Source organism: Neolamprologus brichardi, chromosome 22, assembly GCF_056152115.1.
Source record: "Neolamprologus brichardi isolate AB-2024 chromosome 22, ASM5615211v1, whole genome shotgun sequence".
In the NCBI taxonomy this organism is placed as follows: Eukaryota; Metazoa; Chordata; class Actinopteri; order Cichliformes; family Cichlidae; genus Neolamprologus; species Neolamprologus brichardi.
Window position 1 is genome coordinate 15,323,391 of NC_142124.1, and position 22,314 is coordinate 15,345,704.

The 22,314-nt window shown below is 40.5% G+C and overlaps 2 protein-coding genes across 6 annotated transcripts in view; one reads left to right on the forward strand and one right to left on the reverse strand.

Moving 5' to 3' along the window:
- Positions 1–766: 766 nt before the first annotated feature.
- Positions 767–4,332, reverse strand: LOC148096734 (paraneoplastic antigen Ma3 homolog). 3 transcript variants are annotated; one of them, XM_087835034.1, is made up of 3 exons: positions 3,945–4,332; positions 3,791–3,855; positions 767–3,083 (listed from the first exon to the last, which is right to left on the reverse strand). In XM_087835034.1, the coding sequence occupies exon 3, from the start codon at positions 2,464–2,466 to the stop codon at positions 835–837; it is 1,632 nt and encodes a 543-aa protein (XP_087691160.1). In that variant the 5' UTR covers positions 2,467–3,083; positions 3,791–3,855; positions 3,945–4,332; the 3' UTR covers positions 767–834. The 3 variants fall into 3 exon arrangements, with proteins under 3 accessions (XP_087691160.1, XP_087691161.1, XP_087691159.1); XM_087835035.1 differs by having other exon boundaries at positions 767–3,098; XM_087835033.1 differs by having other exon boundaries at positions 3,791–4,332.
- Positions 4,333–16,197: 11,865 nt separating this feature from the next.
- csmd3b (CUB and Sushi multiple domains 3b) overlaps positions 16,198–22,314 on the forward strand; it is a 370,269-nt gene continuing 364,152 nt past the window's right edge. For all 3 annotated transcript variants that reach the window (XM_006787920.3, XM_006787921.3, XM_035906501.2), the window contains exon 1: positions 16,198–17,448. In XM_006787920.3, the coding sequence (XP_006787983.1) occupies positions 17,199–17,448 (250 nt within the window). In that variant the 5' untranslated portion in view covers positions 16,198–17,198. The remainder of the gene's footprint in view (positions 17,449–22,314) is intronic.

A 22,314-nucleotide genomic window follows, 5' to 3' on the forward strand; every position in this document is an offset into this window, starting at 1 on the left:
CAATTACACAGTTAGTGGGCAATGTAATGTCATGGTTAGTCTCGTTTCTCAGCAACACAGGAACTTTATAAGGTCCGTGCTTTGGCAGAGATATAAGGCAACAATCTACAAACACACCACCAGGTAGGGAGCCGGTAGTGGGCTGTTCAATAAGTGCACACTGTTCAGGCTTAGCGTGGCTAGCATGCATAAAACCTTCCACTAGTAGCTTTTGATTTGCAGGAAGGACTTCTTGGGTTCTACTTTGAAGTTTTACCAAGCCGATCTTGCCACTGTCAGTTTGTCTTTTTCTGGATGCTAATGTCTTTAGCACTTGTTGGTATCCATAAGGGAGTACCTTAAAGTCAGGTAAGGTGCTCTCACAAAGATGCTCATATAAGGGGTCAAGTGTATTTGTACCAATTAGTAGAGGTGTGTCTGAGTTTGAGCGAATGTCAGGGACAACTAAGGCAAGAGTAGATAGTTCAAGCTCTGACTGATCGAGATCTTTTGGGAACATGATACTCGTCTCAATGTATCCCAAGTAAGGGACTGTCTGACCATTCGCACCTTCGACCTCTAGGAGATCACTGATTGGTTTTATAGGATGATCAGGTAAGTGTTCTTGATAGAAGGATTTGGCAATAGTGGTTACTTGAGAGCCTGAGTCGAGCAAGCAACTACATTCAACACCGTTGATAACAACTCTGGCTGTGCATTTTCTACCCACAAGTCTTTTGGGAAGTTTAGGCACTGAGTGAACATTAGCTGTTTCACACTGGGCTTTTGTTGTCTTTTTCTTAGTGGGACTTGGTTCAGATTTAGCACCCATCTGTCCCGCGACAGGGGCTCCTTCTAGTTTAAATTAAAGGACTCATCAACTGGTCTGGATCTTTCCCATTCTCGCTGCTTTTGTCTGAGGGCATTCCTTTTAGCTGCTACTAATGCTGGGTTGGGATCATTACTACAGCTGGAAGCGATATGACCATCTTCTCCACACTTGAAACAGTATCCAGGTTTGGGTTTGGTTGACACTGCAGCAATTTGTGGTATCTGTTCCAGCTTGTTCTGAGTTTTGGTACTTGTGTTCCTTTTTGCTTCCTTTTGAAGTTTCTGCAATCTTTTCTCTGTTTTGTCCGCTCTGAGCTGTGCGATTTGAGACCTGAGGTCAGCAATTTGCTTCTGGAGGTCAGACGAATTGCTGTCCATTTCATGCTCATAATCGTTCCTACCTTGAGAGCGTGTGGTTTGCACGTTAGAATAAACACGAGTCTTTTGGATCCCCAAATGTTGTTTCATGCGGGTTGCTTTACTTGCCTGTTTGTCCTCCTCGGTGCGTAGTTGGAGGAGTAGCTCTGCAAAATGTGGTGGGTCGTCTTTCTTTTGTTCAAGTTGAAGGTTTGCAATCAATGAGCTGTCCCAACACCCTCTACAAAACTGTCTCAGGAGCTGTTTATTGATGTCACTAGAAGCAATTCCGTCTCTTTTTATGACTAGGTTTAACACTGTGTGCAACCTTTGCAGGTAATGTGAGGGTTTTTCACCTCCATTTTGATTGGTGTTTAAGAAGCGAGCAAAGAGTTCGTCACCGTCTTCTACAGTTGCATAGGCAGAATCAAGATGTTCAAGGTAAGTTTTGGGGGTTGCTTTTGGACCAAGAGCTTTCACCAGGTCCGCTGCAGGGGGTGAAAGACTTTCAACAATCTTTCGCACAACTTGAGTTTCGGTGAGCGAGGGATCAGTCAAGCAAAACTCTACGCTGCTGCGCCAAGTGTCATAGTCAGTTTCGAAAGGAGGATGTGGAACTCTTCCTGAAAAAGGTTTCAGTCTGTATTGCGAGTTTGGTGGGGAAACAACTTCACTGCTTTTAACAATGTGCTCTACAATAACCCGCTGCACTTCAGGTGTACTTAGAAGGTTAGTGGGAATCTGAGGGGTTTGTTTCTCAGCTTCTGCCGGTGAGTGAGTACTCAAGGCACTTACATGGTTGCTATTGGGTGTTAAAGGGGGAGAAGGTAGGGCCTCATCACTGTGGGGCACTGGCTCTTGTTCAGTGGAAGGCTCAACTGTGTGGACATCCCCTCCCAATGACTCCCCAATTTTAGCTAGTTCATCCATCAAAAGGTCTTTAAAAGATCGGTTGCTTCGTGCTGCCACATCTTTAAGCTGTGACAGGTAAGTTACAGTAGCTGATGCGCTGGTTTCAATGCTATACGCACTGGCTAGGTCTTGAATGTGATAGACAACTTCTGGTTTCAAAGTGCAAGGTCTGTCATAAGGCAAATATCTTTTCTCTAGTTCTTTAGCAGTAGCCTCATGTTGAAACTCCACAATAATCTGACCACCAGTTGGTAACTTAATCTGCCTACTGACAGGACCGAAAGCTTCTAAGAACTCAATTATGTCTTTATCAATGTCTGTGTTAGTTAAACCACTGACCAAGACAGCATTTTGAACTTTAACATTCTCTGTTTTCACAACTTCCATTGTTAGGACACGTAAAAGTACCAATAGAAAAAAACAAGTCACTGTGAAGCTCCAGGCACTCTTAAATGTTTTATTAAATTTTGGTTGGACTAACAACTCTACAAACCCTCCTGGCTGGCTCGCCACTTTCTGCAGCCAAGTACAGGATAGGGTAGGGAAAGTTAAAGTAAGATGGAGAGATTGGGCCAATAGCTAGATTCGTAGGAGGGAATAAGTGAGTTGCGTGGAGAAGAATGACTGGAGCCACAGGTAAAGTTGCTATGAATTGTATTAAACTATTTAGCAACAATTTAACAGCATTTCATGAACAGAAATGAAAACATAAAATAAAATACAGTGACAGCAATAATAATAACAATCAGGGTCCTATCTGAGCTCAGATATGTCAGTCTTGCCGGCTTAATAGTCAGTGTTCAGTCAAGTCAAATCCAATAGGTCAAAAGTCTGTGATTGGTGCGATTTCGTCCTACCGCACTGTTGCAATTGTTCGTGAGAGAAGAGCAACCTGCCCTTCTGGGCCAACTCGGAATGGCTGTGGTTCGGTTCAAAGGGAAAGGCTCGCCATCTTCCTCGTCAGGAAGAAATCCAGGTCTCACGATCCCATAAAAAAACCTAGCCTGTAAACAACAGGACTATTACTAATTCAGTTCACACTCTAATGATATACATGGCCATATGTGTAAATAATGCAAGTGCTATAACAAAACAAGCACAAAACATTAATTCTAATTTCTAACTATAGTCTATACAGTGCATCTTCATCATGAATGCAATCTTTAAATCACAATCAGCTTATTCATCAAGGTACACATTTCTATCAGAAATCAGAAATAAACCATAAACTATGGTAGATTATTTTTTTACAGTATTGCCCTTTAACTGAATTACAGGAGCATTGCTTTACACTGCATAGCAATGAAGCAATTTATTATTTACACTCAATGTACATAATAAAATTACCAAAAGAATATACAAAAACCCACAGGCTGTAGTTTTACAGTATGTGGTAACGTATCAGCACAGTAAGAATACACACGGACATCTATCCAGTGCCGCTCGAGCATCAAATGTAACAAAAATAAAGTAAATTCATGACCTTTAAGATCAAAATTAACTTATTCCATCATCTTATTTTAGTGCATTTAATATTCAACAAGTAATACTAGAATATCATCAGCACACAAGCTGAATGCTCAGAATGGCTGAACTCCGTGGGAAACCCCGTGTGTTCTCCCACAGTGAAAACGTGGTCAGCTACAGCTATAAGCACCAGGCTAGTTAGCTTTTCAATTAGCCTGATTCGCCCAGTCCCAGTTTAACTCACCAGCACACTTCTAATGTTCAACTCTCAGAGAGGATCTTGTCCACTTCATCCGCTCCCGTGCAGATCTACAACATTGAAATTGGGCCATTATATTCCCCGTTAACTTCTTGTTAGCTTTTTAGCTTCAAGGTTAGCTTAACAGCTTCTGACTCACCGCGATGGTTTCAAGGTCCAAAATGTTCACAACAAATCAGGTCCGTTTCTCCAAGGTCCATGCAGATCTCCAGTATGGATATTTGCTCAATTTATCAAGTTAATAGTTATTTTTCAGCAAAAAGCTTGGCGGTGAAAATCAGCGATGGTCTCATGCACCTCCGTCTCTCTCTGTGTCTGAGCACGTGACGGTACAGAGCAGGGGAAGGCGGGGCTTGTTCCTTCCTAACCAGTAGGGGTGTTAAATATACTCTTTGGGTTTTATTCTTATATTTATAGTATTTATCTTTTATTATTGATTTACTTTTGATCAACTCAGTGATTAACAGAGTAATGATGAATCACAATTAACAATAACAATGTTGTAGTGCGTTACTGAGTTGTGTAAACTCACTGGGTTACAGTAGCTATGGGGATTTCTTATGAGAAATCAGGAGCTACAGAATGCTGGCGGCATTTTCACTCTCAGTGAAATATGTTTAAATCATTTATGACTGTTTTGTGTTCATGTGTTACATAAAAAAAGAACACAATCTTGTGTGATTATAAATGTTTTTCTCCAAAAAATGTGTGTTGTAAAATCTAAACAAACTCCCTCCTTGCTTTCTGAAACATTAATTAAGGATTAATAAGCCAAACAGGCTATTTATGCTTTCCAAATTCATTGTTCAAAATTTGTTATGGACAATTATTATTATTGGTTCATAGACCTAGGTCAAATTGAGAAAAACCATGCAGGTATGGAATATGAATCAGTGGAACTTTGTGCGTCAGGAGTGTCTTACCAAATACATGTAATATGTTCACTGGCCTGATAGCATACTGTACAACTTATACTATGCAAACAATAACTACAAAACCTTTTTTTTTACTGAATTATTGGGTCTAAAAAAAAGAAAAAGGAAAAAAAAAACAGGGACCCATCTGGCAAACTCTGTGACTCTATCCACTCCCAAGCTGTTGATAAAGTGCTTTCCAGTTGTCATTAGCTGCACTTTGATTCTAACTTTCACCATGGCTGTTGCTAGGTAACTTCTTGTCCTTTGTCTGTTGCTCTTTCAAATGCAGGTTATCTCTATATGGTGATGTCCTTGAGATTGTTGCTACATGCTCAAAAAGATAGCTTCTTGGGAGAATAGAATGGATATTTGTTTCCAGTAGCACAATGAGCCTAATTTACAGATCTGCTGCAGGACAGATTCAAGGACGCCAAAGCAAAGAAACCTACTGCTGATTAGTTTCCGAGCACCTATAATAAGCTTCCTCAGTCTACAGATAGTTTGATATGTATGGAATGGAACTGGGTCAGTTTAAACCATGCTGAGTTCTTCTGTTGGGGCAAAGTATTGTGATCATAAGCCTGTAACATGCACATACATTTGGCTTTTGAGACTGCTGTGAGTCAACAAGCACAAAGTTGACCCAGAATCAGAATCAACATTTATTGCCAAGTATGTTCCAAGTAATTTGGAGCATAACAGTGACATAGAAGGATAAAACAGTGCATAAGCAAATAATTCAAGGAACAAAAGTTTTCCCCCACCGCCAGGAATCCTGGCCAACAACACATCTGCATGAGTCTAATACATGTCTCTCTCAGTGACCTGTCACCAAGGGTTACAAAAAGAAAACTCATATTTCCAGCAGCCATCTATCTGGGACACGGACAGATGCGTCCTCCCCTGAGGCGCCAACTTTTACTTAAATACTATAACAAACCAAAGAACTGAGATAGGTCATCACCAAACCAACACAAAGCACCAGGCAGTAACAGCAAAAACAACCAACACTTGCGGCACAGCATGCACTCATATTTCCATTTGCATGAAGAGCAAGGAGAAATAATGTTTTTCTTCCTTTTTTGTGTCATCATGTTGTCTTGAAAGGAGAACTAATTTGGACTCTAGCAGAGGAGCTTTGCATCTCTTGCAGTTCAAAACAATCCATATTTATCTCATAAGCCTTTGAACCCGATTGTGCTTTCTTTTACTCACATCTCAGTCACTTAACCTGAATATGGATGATGTCTCAAACAGCAAATAGGATTAGTGGAAAATATTGACATTGTATGAAATTATAATCTTTTTTGAACAACACTAAGTCTCTGACCTCTCTTTTTTTGGCCAGAATGAAGGTTTATTTGTGTTATTACTTTTACTTTACTTTTTCATGACAGCGAATTCTTTATTGTACGTGAATTCTATGATTTTTTAAATTTTTTTTTTAACAAATTTGATCTGACTCAAGTAAATCATAAACCTTCATTTGAGCATGACAAATCCTTACACCAAGCTGGCTTAATATTTAAAGTAATAAAAAAACCACTAAAAAAAACAGCAGAAGGGATTTTCTCAACTGATTCTTGGCAAGAAATAGACTCATTTCCCAATATGTTAAGCTATTTCTTTAATTGGCATGCGTGTGGCACGTTTTGATTGCTTCCACTGCAGAGGTGTTCCAGAAAACCTACACATTCGCACATTGGCAACATACATTATCCACTTCATTCCAATCAGGAAAACACTGATGTCCATCTTCTTGTTGTGCTTCAAGTACATTTCAGATTTATTTTCTTCCATTAGATCTGTAATAATATGGTAAATGGCCTGTATTTGTATAGCGCTTTTACTAGTCCCCTAGGGACCCCAAAGCACTTCACACACCCAGTCATCCACCCATTCACACACTGGTTGCAGCCACAGCTGCACTGGGGCAGACTGACAGAAGTGAGGCTGCCATATCGCGCCATCGGCCCTTCTGGCCAATACCAGTAGGCGGTAGGTGAAGTGTCTTGCCCAAGGACACAACGACCGAGACTGTCCGAGACTGAGCCGGGGCTCGAACCGGCAACCTTACGATTCCAAGGCAAACTCCCAACTCTTGAGCCACGATCGCCCCGATTGAATATATTCCGCAGAAGCATGACACAGAGTGAAATGTAAAGTACAAGCAATGCATAAGCAAAAGTCAGTGAATGCAGCTTAGTGTCACGGTTCTGGGTCAGTATTGACCCAGCATTCTGAGTTCTGGTCTATTTTTGAATGAACGTTTTGTTTCTCTGGTGTTTTGATGATGATGATGATTACTATTATTGTTTGAGTTCTATGTGTTATATTCGGTCTGCCTCTGAGTCTGCGTCTGTGTCTCTGTCTGTCTATGGTGTCACTCCGTCTGTTTGTGAATCTGTCTGTTTAGTTTAGCGTCTTGTCTGGTTCCCTGTGTCTGAGTTTCCTGTTTTATTGTGAAGGTCTGTGTCTTATGTGAGTGTGCTCAGTTTACGTTTCCCCTGTCCTGTCAGCTGTGATTTCTCCCAGGTGTGTTCCCCTCCTGTCTCTCATCCCTTGATTACTGTCGTGTGTATATAAGCCCTGTGTTTCCTTTGTTCTCTGTTGTGTCGTCAATGTCTACTCACCCTCAGTTTCCGCTCTGTGTTCTGTTACCTGTTTGTGCCTGCCTGTTAGTTTATATTTTCCACTTTAGTTAGTCTTCTGTTTGATCAGCAGCCTGCAATAAAGCAGTTTATTTTGAGTTTACTTTCGCCTCCGTGAGTCCTGCATTTTGGGTCCTTCCTTTCTCCCTGCCTGCACACAGCCATGACACTTAGTAAGACATTTATGGAGACACATAGGGGAGAAGAGGAAGAGGTAACAAACCTAAACGCAACATGGAACAGGCTGTGCTGGTTTATTATCATAATACTGTGACTGGTCTAGGTTTTCATTAAAAATAATTTGTTTCTAAATAGTTTGAGTAATTCCTCTTAGGTTTGACCTCACAGGGAAAACAGCAGCATCATTTACTCATATCTGTGTCACACAAAGGACTCCTTGCACCTTGGGAAGAAAAGTACCATAAGAGCACCAGACAAGGAGGAGATTGAGGTGAATGGATGTGTCAATAAATTTACCTAACTTAACATTTTCAATTAACAAAATGACTAATTAATTCATGTAATTTGGACATATCATTGCACACTGAGCCTTTCTATCCACTCCTACATATTCAAAGCTCCTGCAAATTCTGATGCAACTGCAAGTCTGAAGCTGAGTCACTTACACCTCTTGTCTAACTCCAGAACAGGCTCCCTAAACTTTTAATGTGTACAGTGCCTAATTTCAAAATCACTGCAATGTGAAAAATGAAGAATCATGGAAACTCTCATCAGTAAATCTGAACATGTAGACTCTTCTACATGTACTCTTTGCTGCAAACCCTCAATAAACATGATTAAACGCAGCTGAAATACATAAAATCAAAGTTTAATTTGTTTAAAAAATGATAATTATTAAGGAAATTTTGCTTTTTTCTCTTCTTCTAACAGTTTTTAATTCAATTGAGGCAATTTTTAATGGAGATAAACAGAAAGATTGGATGAATGCATTTTTTTTTTTGACAGGTCTGAAAACCACTGTACTCCACTTTCTCTCTTTTGATGATGTTTCTAAATGTGACCTCATTGTTTACTTCATTAGACTGAAAGCTGTAAATTCAATTTTTCTCATCCCAAACACACACAGTTTGCATAGTGGCACACACACGCGCACTCCCAATTGCTCCTTATTTATCTGGTGTGGCTAGTGACAGCTTCTCGGTTGGTGCTGGATTTACAACTCTAAAATGCCCTGCCTGTGTGTGCAAGTTTCTGTGATTGAGGATGTGGTTGTGTCCTGCTCTGATAGTGTAGAGAGGAAAGACGTTGTGAAAAGAGGGAATGAGATGTAGATAAATAACCACTTCAGAAGATTTCTCCTTTCCTGCAGGCAGTGTATGAGACTGAAGAAAGGGTAAAGTAGTGTGTGTGTGTGTGTGTGTGTGAGAGAGAGAGAGAGAGACACAGAGAGGTAGATACAGATTGAAAGAGGGAGTATAAAAGCAGGCACTACAATACTTAGATTCAGTCCATCTCACTCAAAATGGCTCCAGACCACAATCTATCACTGCTTTATTAGAGAATACACACAAACACATAGACACACACGGCTCAGTTGAGTGCAGTAGATTTCATCCAAATCACTGCCATCTGAAAGTAATGGGAGCCGGTGGCTGAGGGCCATGTCCAGTACACCCCTTAAAAACCAGACGGCATTTCAATATCTTATTTCAGGGCGCAATAATACTAAGAGGATTGCTCTCAGACTCGTTTAAAGTTTTGTTTTATCAGCTGAAAGACTTAAAGATAAATGCTGCTTGACGGAGATGACAGTGTGCATAAACAGCAGTAAAGTGGGTGTTATCTTTCAGAGCAAAAGAACATTTTTACCATGGGGTAAAATCATAGACTGTATAGAAAAGATGGGCAAAGTGTGCCTTAAACATTCTTTCTAATGGCCAGCAGAGGGCATCTACCCTGGTTAGAAAAATAAGTCTATTATTGCATACCAGACTATAAGAACACAATATACTTATTATGTATATAAAATTATATTAACAAAAAGTTTAATGATGAATTTATGATCTCAGTCACTATTTTCAAGTCTTACAACCGCAGAAAAAAGTAATTGGATAATAACACAATTTTTCTCACATTGCCTTTGTACACTATTTTACAATTATAACCATTTTTTATACACGGTCCCTCATTTTCACAGGCTCAGAAGTAATTGGACAGCGTAATAGTCACACAACACCTGCTCCCTCAGTATTTCATGACAAATTAAGCAGATAAATGATCTGGAGTTGATTCCAAGTGTTTATCTTTAAATTGTTACCCATTCACTGGAAGTCTAAATATGAGGCATAGAGAGATTGCAATAGAAATGAAGAAAGCCACCATTTGAATAAAAAAACAAAGTGTGAGTCACATCTGCTTTTAAAAACTCAAAATTGGGTCAAAAATTATGATCAGAAAGAAACTATTGAACAGGAAGTGGCTGTGTTCATCTTTTATATCCAGTCTATGTTTAAATTCTATAGGTAGCTTCCTTTTTATGTAAGAATGTACACTGTCTCTAATGTATTGAAAATGCTTGAATGCCTAAACAAAACAATGCTTTTGTGCAGCAGCCATATGTTTTACTCAATTTCTGTTTTCACATCCAAGGACGCCACTTTACATGTGGGTGGGTGGACAGTTGTGAAATTACCAAAGTCAAGTTTTCAAGAATAAAAAGAAACTGGGTCGTATTTATATCTATACTCTAGTCACTGGACTTACTCAGCAAACAAAGCATCATGATAGCCTTCAACTCTGCGTGAACACAATAAACAAAATGTCAGGGTGTCTGTGAAACCTCATACAGTGACTGAATGTTGCACATACGAGGTTTCTGCTAAACACTGACAGTAACACTATTCCTCCCCGCTTACTTTTTTCAATCAGATGGCATCTGTATCTGTCCTCCCAATAACCAGGGGTAACACTCTTGATATTGTCTGCCATGTGTGAAACTAATCAGAGCCAAAACCTGGTGTTTGTATGTGTGCGTGTGTGTGTGTGTGTGTGTGTGTGTGTGTGTATGTGTGTGTCTGCTTGAAATAGCCACTGGCACCTTGTTGTAAAGTCAATGATGCTGCTTCTTGTTGTACACTACCCCGTTGCACACAGACAGACACACACACACACACACACACACACATTCACACACTCTCATACAATCTGTCTCCCTCCATACACACCCCACGAGCAACATTGCTTGTATACAGGCAGCTGGTGATGAACAAATATTCTCTCTGTTGTGGGGTGTGTGGACATTATTGCCTGCATAACTGTGCACGTGTGTGTGTGTGTGTGTGTGTGTTTGCAAAACGGGAATAACTCGATTGTGTCGACAGCAGCCGCCTTCCCGCCCTTCGGCACTGTGGCTCCTGATTGGATATCTCGTTAGTCAATTACCTCATTAGTCCATGTCCCATTGAGGGATCATGCTCCAGTGACAAAAGTAAATAAATAAATCCATCCTTTTGTTTTGCTTGGATGCTTTTCTTCACAAGATTCCTTACATATGGGATTCCTATGTCCCACATTTGCAGTTAAGCCGTCTGCTCATTTACTGACATGACCGGTTTTTGCTAGTCCCACAAGGGCTCAAGTCAAATAGTCAGAATGCACATCTGGCAGCGTACTGCTCCTAGCACCGGGGCGTCCTGCTGTTCTTGAGCATCTCAATTACATTCAGTGAGATTCCTCTCCATATTAAAGACATTTAAATCAAACCTGCCACTGCTACATGACTGTCAGGCTCAGTCTAGTCATTATACAGTTAATCCGTCTCTTGGGTAGGGTCAATGAATAGAAAAAACAAATAAACAAAGATGATTGTTCAACACCTGTGTGAATGTACAGATGAAAGGATCTGGTAATAGGGAACCCGGTGTTGTTTACCGCTCATCTGTTGGCTTTAATACTTTAGTGTTAAAAGGACAATTGATCTTTGAAATAGCAAATTATTGCTGAATCTGTGTTCAGGCTAAAAGAATTTGTATAACCTGACACTTGAAGTTTAGTGATTTTCTGAATCACCATATTGAGTACACTTTTACAGCACATTTCAATTTTACAGCATGGAACAGCCATATACCACGCTGACACTTTGCTTTACTGTAAAAATGAGAGACGCAAACAGTTAGAAGAAGAAAAAAAAAAAGAAAACCTAGGATGTTCCATTGTCCTATTCACAATTCCCATAATAAGGCCTGTAAACAGAGAAGAAAATTGACAATTGATATAATCTGATGCCAGCTGTTGGCTTCTGGATCCAAATAGACTGGATGTGTCGCCACTAATCATCAAAAACAAACTTTGACTGTTCACAACAATAGCAAAGTAATGGATACAAACAAATAGGATTTTGAAATGCAGCAGTGATATATGCCACATCATTTGAACCATTGGTACCACTCTGTAGGAAAGCCTACAGAGATAAATCAGGTTCAGGTCTGTCAACAACGTTGCTTTGAACAAGACAGTGATGCCTCTACCTGCTCGCAATATATAAGCTCTTCTGGATAAAGCTTAGTATGCAGCAGAATAAGTAAAGTATGTAATGTGAATCTTAGTTTCTTGGGTTTCTAGGACATGCTGGAATACATTACATCTGTCTGCTGTGTATGTCTACTTTTTGGGGCAATTGCAAAGAACCACTGTGAATAGTGAATTACTCATGAAAGTCTCTCTAGCATTCTCCCCCTCCATGCCCCCCCCAAACCCATTTTCTTCGTTAGCCACAGGACCTCCTTCCATCCCCCTCTTGTCTCCCTCCTTCCCTGGACTTTATCTGCATTTCTCTAACCTGAGTGTTTTTTACCTGAATTTTTTTTTGTCTTTCCTTCCTGTCTTCTTCCTTTTTGCCTTTTCACCCACTTTCCTTTTCTCATTTCTTCTCCTCTGCTCCTTTTGGCTCTTCTTTTGTTGTACAGCCTTCTTTTTCCTCTTTGCATCTTTTAGTGCATACTTGCCTTCTGCTCCTCTCCTTTTCACACCCCTACAAATCTCCCACCTAACACCTTTCCCTCCATTCTCTCCCTTTTTACATCCCACTCTTACTTCCATTCTACTCTCCTTTCTCTCTCTTTCTCTCTCCAGACATGAACCTCACGCATGCCTTATTGATTTCTGAAAGCAACAGACAGCTAATGTAGGGCCCAGAAATTGTGCACACGGAGGATTCAAGACATCCATGTACATGCATATGGACTAGATACGCATGCAGACTCCAAGAAACAGCGGTTTTGCACTGAATATTGAAATGATGCCAAAATGATTAACACAAGTTTTTGTTCGGGAGAAAGTGAGAGAGAAGAAGGGGGAGAGAAGGTGCCTGTAGATGGCAGAAGAGTGCTTCATGGGAGCATTTGGGAGCAGGTTTCACAAACACACACATACATTGAGGCATGCAAGCCAGTTCGCTGTCACATATTCCTGCTAACTCTCACATAGATGCATGTACACAATTTCACCAGTGTTGGATGTTCCTCCACCACATAAACGTTTCTTAAAATCATTTCAGAACAGAAAAGCACACATGCCCCGTTTACTCGGCTCTTCGCCGCACACTCAGATGCTGTAAATTACGCCAGAGCTGCACTCAAACTGAGAATCAATGATCAGGAAATCAAAAGCACCGTTACTAATTTAATACTATTAATTACCTACTGAGAGAGAATGGATTGTATTGTTTTTTTTTTCTATTTGTGTGTGTATGTGTTTGTGCCAAACACCAACAGTAGCAGGAATGAATCCCACGTAGATGGGTGGATATACTGCAGGATTGCAATGCGCAGATATGATCATGGCAGGATGAACTTACAGAAAAGTAGTTTAGATTACAATGAAGGCTGTGTTTGAAGATGGGTGTGGTCTAACACTGTGGTACTGAGTAAGTGGTGACAGAAGTGCACGTCCCACATGCTCGTTTTAACTCCCTATTGACAGACACACAGATGTAGTAGTCGTGACTAACATAAACCCATTGCAAGATGGTCTCTACTAATGACATGGGGGTAAAACAGACCAAAAATAATGACTTCCCAAATGGGGGTAGCATATTAGCACTTGAGCCTCTATATAATAACACTTAATGAACTAAATTTATTTATATTTTATATATTTTAAGAGTAGTGCCATCTAGGAAGTGTAAGTGTTAAATATTGTCTGGCAAAGGATAATTGTTTTTGCAGTTAGATGCTTTGAAATACTTTTTGAGCCCTGGATTGGATGTGTGTGTGCATATCTCAGCTTGGAGTTGTTGCAACTAAGTTTTACTGGATCTAATAACATTTGATTATCAGATAAAGATAAACAACATAAAAAATGAAGATAAGGAAAAGAAAATTTAAGATAAGGAGTATGTCAGAAGACTAACTGACACAAAAGTTAACAGAAAACAGAACTCTGGATTGGAGATTGGGTTTGGTAGCTTTTACTGCTCATATTCAGCAACTTCTAGTGTTGTTTTTCATTGATACTTTATATTGTAAAGAGTGGTGTGATTAACATTTCATTTTTGGTAGTTATCTAAGTAAGTAACCCCATCTACAGTACATACAGCTACACTCAACCATTCAAAAAACTTCAGCTACAAGCTCAAATTCTGTCAGCTGGTATGGCTTCAAGAGCTAGATCTCACAGAAATCTCAAGTCTGAACACAACTTAACCTTGAAGGGAAACCATGAGGTAACGGGTGAGATCAGTTCTGATGCAATTCCTTCCTCTAAAGGGTGAATAAAAAATGGATGTACGTGAAAAATGGATAGCCACAGAGTACACTTGGTCGTTAAAATCAATTCAAACTTTTACATCAGATGTCATGATTTAATGTAGAATTACTGATGCCAGTATACAATTTTCTGTCTCTTTGTTTGTGTTTTGAATACAAATCAACTTACACAAACTTTTAAGCTGGATAATTGGCAGACAAAATTCATTTAATGAAGCCAGTATCAATTTCCCAACTTGTTTGCACAAATATTTTGTACATTTGAATATTTGTACCACATTTTAAATGTAGAATTTTTGTTAGTTTTGCATCAACAACAATTTGACCATTGGGATTTGTTACACAGTGAATGTTGACTAACAAGAGAGGACAACAAGCCAACATATACTCTTCTTTTCTTTTTGTGCTGCCTGCAAATTTCAACTGAATAAAGACACAAAAGTTTAATCCAAGAAATTTTGAGGATTGTTGGAAAGTTGTGATATTAAAAGTGACAACACAAACTGTTTTTTAAAAAATCTGCATAATTATCCATTTTCTTCTCTTCGTGCAATTCAGGGTTGCAGATGCCTGTCACAGCTGTCACCATTTAACCAAACACTATGGATCTGACTACTGGGGCAACCTGAAGTACCCACTGTGGACCCTTGCAAGAATATGCAAATTCCACACAGACATGCCTGGATACCTGGATTTTAACCCAGGATCCTTGCTGTGAGTAAGTTGGAAATATTATAATTCCTTACGGAAATAATCAGGTTGGTATCAAACCATTACATGAAACTGAAAAACCCAGAAATGCACAGATGGGAATTTAACCTAACAAAGACTAATGAAAATGAACTTTTTGCAGAAATATTCAATCTAAATTCCCGATTATGTCCTACAGTGGGTTAACAACACTCAATGGAATTAACCTTCCTTTCAGTGAAATGGACAATGCCTGTTAATTGGAAGGTGGAGAAATTGGATTCTTTTAATATAGACAGCAGGCTTAAAGATTATTTGGATTCGATGTCAATGGAGCAAGCAGCATTGGCTCATCAAGGTCTTCATCCACCCACATAGCCTCTTTAAGCCAGCTAAGTATGAACATAAGGCTGTAACAGAAATCATAAAACCATATGTAGACTTTTTTTTCTTTTTTGGACATTTCTGATTTTAATCCAGGCTTTAACAGATAAAAATCATGACACAGCGGTGTGTTTTTTCCTATGCCAATTGTTTCCCTTCAGCATATAAAAAAGCAAGAAATGAATCTAAAAAAATAAATACATAAACTCTAAAACTGCACACTTGAGGGAGCTGAACTGTTGGGTGTTTAGTCATGGTCATCTCTTTGCCTTGCCTCCATGTTACTTTGTATTTAGTCCATTATTTCTTACCCTTCTTTCCTACCCTTTTTGGGGGAGGAAAAACAAAAAAAGATACATTTACTGTAAGCTAAATGTGCCTGAAGTGGCATGCTATTTATACCCACTTGCAAACTATTATGAGGTTATCATTCTTTGGTAATGACTTGGTGCATTTACACATTTCCCCTGTGGACTTTGTTAATATAAAGTGGAGGCAAGGAGCTCTGCAAATATACCAAAATAGGGCATTGCCTCTAAACATATTCAAGGCATTAGCTTAAAGTATTTTAGATGCCTTCAAGGGATCAGCAGTGCACTTCAGTCGGCATTAGATACACTCAAATATTTCTGTCTACCATTTACCGCCAAATGCCCACGTTTTCCTCCTTGTATTGATTTTATTTCAAAAGACAAATGGAGTAATTGAGTGATGACTGTTAGTTGATCATTAGTTGGCCCATGTTACTAATTATGAGTTTAATTACCATTTGCTTTAAGATGTACCTTTTGAGTATTTGTTATTTTTTCCCCCGTTTAGAATAAATTTTGACTAGACGTTTAGTTTTGGTAAGAAACCATTCCCTGACACCGGTGTAAACCAATGAACACTGTCCTTTTCACAGAGCTGCAGTGGCAAAGAGTGACACCGAGTCAATTTTAGGCTATTATTTCCGACCAAACGCACGTGAATAGAAGCGGGAGCTTACGATGAGCTCTTGAAAGCAGCATCCCTGTATCAGCGCAGAGGGAAGAGACGCACCAACCAGTACACCAGGAGAGAAGACCACAGCACACCGAGCAGAGGGAACGATGCACGTCTCCTAGGGGTTCTGACAAGAGGGATTTTCACTATCCTTTCCTCGTTTGGTTTCCCCAAGAGAACTTAAGGACTGGCTCAACATCACGAGCGAGCTCCGGTTTGACTTGTTTGGTGAGGATAATGAGACGCAGTGACTGTGACGCTTTTTTGAAAAGAAGTCGAATGAATGAGAAACGGTGAGATCAATTTCTCTTATTTGGGGAGGTAAAGATACATTTTTTTCAGCGCAATTGTTTGTGAAGAAAGAACGAAATTAAGAAAGATAGAAAGAAAGCGAAAGGAGGTGCAGAGAAGGGAAAGAAAAAGAAGCTTTGACAGACGCACGGAAGAGAGGAAGATTTTCTGAACAGATACCCTATTAAAAACAGATATCCCTGTTCATTTTTGAGATATTCAGCGGTAAGAAAAAAAAGTCAAGGGGATATACATATTTTTTAAAAGACAGAACAAGAGGGGACGCACAGTATACATAAGAGCACAGGAGGAGAGGCATATAAGAAGGGAAAACGCCACAGAGCCTAATATTTTCAGACTGAAGAGGAGATGCAGCTGAGGGGAAGTGTGGATTTGAAGCTCTCCCTCCCTCTCTATCACTTTTCTGCAATGGAACGGGACGGAATAGAGAGATACTGACGACAAGCACCGCTAAAACCTAGCGGAGAGTGGATTTAAAGACAGAGAGGCAACCTGTGCGCCCGTCCCTTCCACCCCTCTGCTTTTCTGGGCTTTTTTTTTCTCTCCCTCGGTGGATGTTGACTGAATTTATTAGATTTTTTTCGGATATGAAGGATTTATCTAGTCTGTGTTAGAAGGAGGCGGCAAAGAAAACGCACGCGTCTCCCGTTTCTCTCCCCCTCTCTCTTTCTCTCTCTATCTCTCCCTCTCTCTCTTTCTCTCTCCCTCCGTTTTCTGGATGTGAAGCAGCATGCGGCCCGGTGAGAGCTTAGAGGGCTCGAGCTCGGCTCACGGAAGATGTATTGATGCTAATAATATTACTAATAGCGGCACGGAACGCTGTCTCACGCACCTCTCGTCGGCTACGAGGAGGATGAAGAGGGTGACGACGAAGAGGGGGATGAGGGGGACGAACGAGAGGATGAGGGACGGAGGAATGACGGCGATGCGCTGTTTTCTGTGGAGTCTCGTTCTCTGCTCGCTCTCATCGCGCGCCCAAGGTAAGGGGATGCGACACCCGCAAACACACAGACACACGCGCGCATACACAGACAGTTAATAAGCGAACCCACACGCAGTCACACGGTTTGAGTGAGAATGGCCGGTAGTGCATTTTTTTTTCTTCTTCTTCTTCTTTTAATTTTTTCTTCTTTTTCTTTACTGATGCAGTCAAGCGCGCGCGCGTTTGTAAAGAGGAAAGTGTGGGTGTGCTTCTGCTAGTGTGCGAGAGGTGTCTGCATGCGCGCGAGGATGTCTGCGAGGTGTCGGTGCAAGAGTGTGAGTGAGAAGGGGTTGGGGATGTATGCGTGGATGTATGGTGTGTTGCGGGGCAAAGCAGAGAAATAGGAATTGGCATACAGGTAGGATGAAGGGAAAGAGGGAGAGATGAGTGGAACAGGCAACAGCTTCTCTCCCTCTTTCCTCGTTTTCTGGTTGCTTCAGTTTGCTCTCTCTCTCTCTCTCTCTCTCTCTCTCTCTCTCTCTCATCCTTCTCTTCAATACAGCCATTGAGCTGGTAGCCAATAAATATTCTTGCGGTAGCTCTTGGGCTGTGGCAGCGAACGTGAGTTGCTTATACCAAAGTGTGTGCGGGAGTGTGTTTGTCTGTGTGTGTGTGGGTGTGTGCATGAGTGTGAACGTGAGTTGCTTCTAGTGATGAGGCCCAAGCCTTACACAGCATTTTATTCCCAAACCTCCTCCACCATGACCATTTCTTCTTCTTTTTTTTCTGAAACTGCATTTCAGTCAAAAGATGTTATATAATTCTGGTGTCCCCCCACCACCTCTTTTTCTTTTCTATCTTAGACACTTTCTGTCCTTGTCCTTGCTCTTTCTCTTCCCCCTCCCTCTCTCTTCCTTGTTTCACTTGCTCCCACTCTTTCCTTTCTTGAGTGAAATAAAATGTTAAAATATTCACAGCGTGGCACCCCCTCTCCTGCCTTCTTTGTCTGTCTTTCCCTGCTTTCCATTTTTAGTCCTGTCTTTCTGATCCTTTTTCAAAAATGCCGTATGAACGCGCACATTTGAGTGAGCTCACACACCCAGGCAAACGCAGTCACTGCTGCGTCAGGTGAGGCTTTTGTGGTGTTTAGAGTAACCGAGTCTTAATCATCGCATCTAGAGGAAAGGATGGTGTAGAAGAGGGAAAAGATGGATAGAGAAGAAGTAGAGGAAGTAGGGATGTGGGAAGAGGGAAGGTGAGCTGAGTGACAGAGAGAGGGAGAAATAACACGATAGGAAGAAGACAGAACAAGTTTAGAGACTCGAGCAGGACCAGGTTTGAAACAGAGCCTGCCCCCTCTATCGGCTTCTAATAACACCCAGCCAAGGTAGTTTCATAAGAAAATATGGCTTCATAAGGGGATAGACTAAGCCTGAAAATTGCACAAGAAGGAAAAGGAAACCTCAAAAATCCAGCTCCAGTGGAAGCTACTGAGAACCGTTTGTCATTGTCATTGCAAAGTCTGTATCATCCTCCAGTGCGGGAAGATTGTGTGTAGGCTGACTGAACAGAAATACTATGGATTTCTACAGCGATTAAGCGAATCAACACAGGGACGGTCTAGACGCGTGGTTTTGCACAATCACAGCATGCAGTGTTGTAGTTTAACGCTAAAAAAATAACACCCAGGAAACTCCAGACTTTTTTTGTTGCCGTTTTCAAAAATATTTTTTTTTTGTTATGGTTCACTTTGATGGACAGATGAGAGATTGTGATTTGTAGGGTGCCAACTGAACAAAGGCAAGAAAGGTAGGATTTCCTCAGGCGCAGAAGATCTAATTTTAAACCCTCGGGGGCACAGATCCTGGCACTGATCTCCTCGCAGCTGTCAAGCCTGTGATAGACCTCATAGCAGCAGATATTTTTAAAAATACTTCTTGGGATAGCTGTTTTATTTAAAGCAGTCTAAAGAGTATCTTTAGAGAAATGCTAATTCTTATTAGGATCAATCGAATGTCAAAGGTATAGAAGCTGGCAAAGCAAGCGGGCAAATAAAGCCTTCTTTAAACGTACAGAGGCTGGAATAAAAAGTAAATAAATGTGTAATTAAATGTCCCCTTGATCCATGCTGACATTTTCAGGACCAAGGCTTTAAAAAGAAGCTGGAAAATTAAAAGCAGCCACCAGCCAAACGCTGTTACATTTTGGCTGTGGCTGGCAAATTAGTCTACTCCACCGGCCATTGGCAGGTAACCAATCATTGTATGGACCTGCAATTCTATTCTAAAAAGCAATCTGGAAGGTAAAGTAATGAACAAGGCGGTAATGGATTCACACGCTGCTGTAGCCAGTGGACAAAAACATTAATTTCTCAACTTGCTTAACACATTTGACACAAAGATACAGTGCCATTTCTAGAGAAGTAGCATCTTTTGTCATGATGCGGGACTTTAATTGAGGAGTCGGTGTTCCTCAAAGTCTTTGTGCAATGAAAGGACTTTAAAGAGGTCATTCATGGAGAGAGCTGATGAAAGGTTTCAATACTCCTGATTTCTTTGGACTCTATGTATCTGAGAGGTGATTATAAAAGTGCTACTCTTTCGTTATGTTTAAAATTAAGTTTTTCTTAACAGTATATCTTGAAAAAATTGCTGTACTCGTACTCTGCTCTTCTTCTCGCCACTTGTCCTTTCTCCGTTTCATCTGTTCAGCTCTCCTCCTCCTCCCTGCTGCTCTGCTCTCCTCAGCTCATCTCTACCTCTCCTCTCACCCCTTCTCCTGTCGCCTGCTCCTCTATTTTTCTCTCCTCCGCTCAGCATTTCTTCTGTGCTCTCAGCTCTCCTCTAGGCTCCCTCTCTTCATTTCATCTGTCAGATTTGTCCTGTGGCTCCAGAGGCTTAATTTACTCACCAAACATACTAAATTGCACATGTGCACATGCACGCAAGGAAAAACCCACACACATTTTTCACCGTCTCCCAGACCTAAATGTAATCTGGGCTACATTCAACTTGTCAGAATCAAAACGAGAGCTGTGTCCAACCTCTCAACCTGCATGTGCACAGCAAATTTGGATTTGAGCTGTTTTTCAGCAGTGCCACCAGAGATATAACCTTAGAGATTTTTTTAATGACACTATAGATCTCATCAGCACCCAATTTAAAGGACCAACGCTGACTAGTTGAATACGACCAATTATCAATTAGACAGTCGGGTCATTGTCTTCCAGTCATCAGTAAGGTGTAGAATTGCAAACTGTTTCTGCTGATAGCTAGACTCGGGCATGTGACCATGCAATTAACCCATAAGGCTAAAAATAGCTAATTTAATTTATATTGATTAGCCATGTAGTACTTTGTTCTTGCAACATGAAGAAATTGAAATTTATCAGACATCCTCTGGTAGCATCTAGTAATTTAATGCTGGTCATCAGTGTTAAATTGCAAAGGCTCTAAGGCACGGGGAAACGGTCCACCACCCAGGCTTTACAGCTCATCTCTGCATATCAAAGAATGATTGGAGCAGTCCACAACCCTGATGCTGATTATAAGTCATTGATTGATGTTGTCTATTAATATGCCCCAACTGATCATTTATCTGTGTTAGTTAGGGGGCAAAAATCACTTGATAGTCTATTGATACTATGTCTTATTGCTGAAACTCACAGAGGGAACTTTTGGTCTCTGCTAGACACATTGTACATTTGGACTATTAGAACACTGTGTTCATAATGAGCCAGAGCAGCATGCTCCCACAGCAAAGACTTTCTAACACACATTTAATCCTGTGGCTCATGGCTGGTTTCTCAGGGAGGAAGATGTGTCTGTCGTAGAGTCAGCCTCTTGATCGTATAAATACTTTTGGCTTGCAGAGACAGAGGAAGGAGAAGATGAGGCGAGGTTCAATGGTAGGCATGTAAGGCAATTACCAATTTCGGTTTCTTTAACAAAAACCTGGGCTCAGATTGTCTCACTTCTTATCTCACCCTTTCCTACTGTTTAATCTTGATCATTCTCAACCTTTGTGCTGGTGTCTTTTGTGTCCTTTCCTACTTCTAACCACCTTTTTTTAACTGTTGTGCTTATTGTTTCTTCATCTGTTTGAGCCTTACCTATAGAAATAGTTCAGTGCCTATTTTGAAACATGACTAAACCTAAAGCACCAAGAAAAGTAAGTGCCATGGAGCTTGAAATGTTTCAGTTTTAATAATTAAAACATCCAAGATCCAGTTTTTGTTAACGATCCTGTGGGAATCTGGTTTGACAAAATGAAAAAAGAAAATGTGCTCAGTAGAGTGTAGACCTCCACCAAGCAGGTAGAGAGTCATTTGTACCCAGTCTACTTTAATGCACTTGTGTGCAGGCTAATAATCCTCACTTGGTTTTTTTATTACCCTGAAGTGCCAGACGTGCTGTCATTGCCATTTATGTTTGCTTTATTTCATGCCCAGTAACCTTCTTATTTATGTTCTATTAAGTGTTTTTTGCTGCTGCCACCTACACCTGAATTTATTTGATTTCTTTCATAGTTAACTCTAAATTTGAAGTAGTTCTCACTTATTAAACGGCGGTAGGACTCCGTACATCTCCTTGGCAGAGGTTTGTGTTCTACTGGGTGCAAAGATGTATAGGTAGTATAAATGTGCAGGTGGTTTTCAAGATCTGCATTTTTCAAAGACGTGATTTGCAGCAGCTTTCCATTTGTAGTAGTAAGTTAACATTACTAGTGTAAATGTTGGGTTTGCATATTGAGATGTTTGCCAGTCAAACTGAAAGATGAATCCAAATGAGTGTCATTGCTCTTAGACTGCTTTTCCGATGCTTTGCCAAGTTTTTTGTGTTAAAGAACGGACTTGTAGTGTCTCCTGGCTGTCTGTCACTGTCGACTGTGAAAGAAAATTACTCCATACGTCTGTCGTTTTTGC

Excerpts from the sequence above, each read along its gene's own strand:
- LOC148096734 (XM_087835034.1), bottom strand. The coding sequence starts at position 2,466 with ATGGAAGTTGTGAAAACAGAGAATGTTAAAGTTCAAAATGCTGTCTTG.